Source organism: Cryptomeria japonica, unplaced genomic scaffold (genome assembly GCF_030272615.1).
Source record: "Cryptomeria japonica unplaced genomic scaffold, Sugi_1.0 HiC_scaffold_223, whole genome shotgun sequence".
In the NCBI taxonomy this organism is placed as follows: domain Eukaryota; kingdom Viridiplantae; phylum Streptophyta; class Pinopsida; order Cupressales; family Cupressaceae; genus Cryptomeria; species Cryptomeria japonica.
The window spans coordinates 53,928-55,617 of record NW_026729045.1 but is presented as its reverse complement, the minus strand read 5'-3'; the positions used below and the strand labels follow the sequence as shown (position 1 = coordinate 55,617).

Sequence of the window (1,690 nt, the reverse complement as noted above, 5' to 3'; positions counted from 1 at the left end):
AATGAGCAAGCTTCAAAGACATAGGTTATATAGACATCGAAGGCATGAAAGAAGAGGTCGTGAAGCTTTAGAATGAACTGATGTATGAAGCTCTATTTTATTAGATCATTTATAAATGCATGGGAAAAGTAGAAGATTATGATATTTGCAGATCTCACTGATAATGTATGAGTTATATCTATTATCTTATTCTTGATGGAAATGCGATTGCCAATTTCTCAATATGACGACACTTTTATCTTCTTCGTATCAATCAACAAATACCTTGAGATATTGGAAATTATATTCAAAATGCGCTTACAACTTACCTTAAAATGTGTTACAGCAAAGTGAAATTTTAATGTTGTCATCAAAGGGACAAAACGACATCAATATTTAATTTTCAATCTTTGGAATATGATGAGGACATACTGATGTCCAAAACAGATGCTATGAATGGCACAAGAGGACGCCAATAACCCTAAAATGATAGTTTTATTCAACGGTTAATTTTCAATCTTTGGAATATGATGAGGACATGCTGATGTCCAAAACAGATGCTATGAATGGCACAAGAGGACGCCAATAACCCTAAAATGATAGTTTTATTCAACGGTGAGAAAAAAGAATTGGGAAAGACGGTCTTCATTGGGAGACCTCTTGTTTGTTTTGTTTAGTATGCGAATTTCTTTTGAATGTAATTCACCAGTTCCTGGGTGATGCGGAAGGCCTTGCTCAAAACGGAATCGGGGAGAGGGGGATTCGCCGCAAACAGAGAATTGGCGATTGTCTGAACTCCGGGAAACTGGCTGCTCAATCCAGCTATGGCCACTGCATTTTCATGCCCCACATTCTGCTGGAAATGAACAAGTGCCTTTGGAAACACAAACACATCTCCCTTCTCCAAAGTTTTGCTGAAAAATTTGTTGCTGGTGTCAATGAAACCCACAAGAAGCTGGCCTTCCAGTAAAACAAGAACTTCGGTGGCTCTTGGGTGTGTGTGAGGAGGATTTATTCCACCCACTGCGTAGTCGATGCGGACCAACGATATTCCAAACGTATTGAGGCCTGGTATCTGTTTAACGTTCGCCATCGTTACGTTGGAGCCCACATCATTGTCGGTGTTCCCTGCCTGCCCAAGTCCCCGGAAGAAGAAATCGTTTGCTGAAACTTGCATTGGGTCTTTGCAAACGAACCCGTTCACCAAAACTGTTTAAAACAAGATCAAATCAATCTGTCTGTTAGTAACTCGACTCGTCTAATAAGCAAATCATTATCATTGTTTATGTATAAATATTCTCACTCACCGTTGCTTTCCTCATCTGCAACGCAGAAATCTTGCAAGGGATCCGGATCCCCTGCCATGACCCTGTCGCTGTAACAGCATATCAACAGAAAAAGTCCCAACGTGAAGTAAATCATGCGGTTAGCCATTGTAATAGAAACGCAGACACAAGAGATCAGGATATGAATGTCTATTACAAACCCATTACACGCTTTATATAGCCCAAACCATAACTCTCCGCAAAGACTAATTCATCTTGACTCCGTATATTTCACGGATCCTTCCAGAGTTGTTGCTCTTTTCCTTACGTCACACTAAGTCTTACTGCATGTGGTTGTCTCGCCTGCTACCGCAGATGTATTCTCACCATCCTTTCATTAACGTTGAAATTTTCTATCTTCTCCCTGCCCTGCTGCGTATGCCTAT

General features: G+C 40.4%; 1 protein-coding gene across 1 annotated transcript; it reads right to left on the bottom strand.

Annotated features, from left to right (window-relative positions):
• Positions 1 to 652: 652 nt before the first annotated feature.
• On the bottom strand, positions 653 to 1,344 carry LOC131868880 (putative germin-like protein 2-2). The gene is made up of 2 exons (XM_059215686.1): positions 1,287 to 1,344; positions 653 to 1,188 (listed from the first exon to the last, which is right to left on the bottom strand). The coding sequence occupies exons 1-2, from the start codon at positions 1,342 to 1,344 to the stop codon at positions 653 to 655; spliced, it is 594 nt and encodes a 197-aa protein (XP_059071669.1).
• Between the last annotated feature and the right edge of the window lie 346 nt (positions 1,345 to 1,690).

Bases quoted from the DNA above. Each gene is read 5' to 3' on its own strand.
- LOC131868880 (XM_059215686.1), bottom strand. From the start codon at position 1,344: ATGGCAGGGGATCCGGATCCCTTGCAAGATTTCTGCGTTGCAGATGAG. The intron at 1,189-1,286 runs GTGAGTGAGAAT...TGTTTTAAACAG, and splicing joins TGCAGATGAGGAAAGCAACG to TTTTGGTGAACGGGTTCGTT.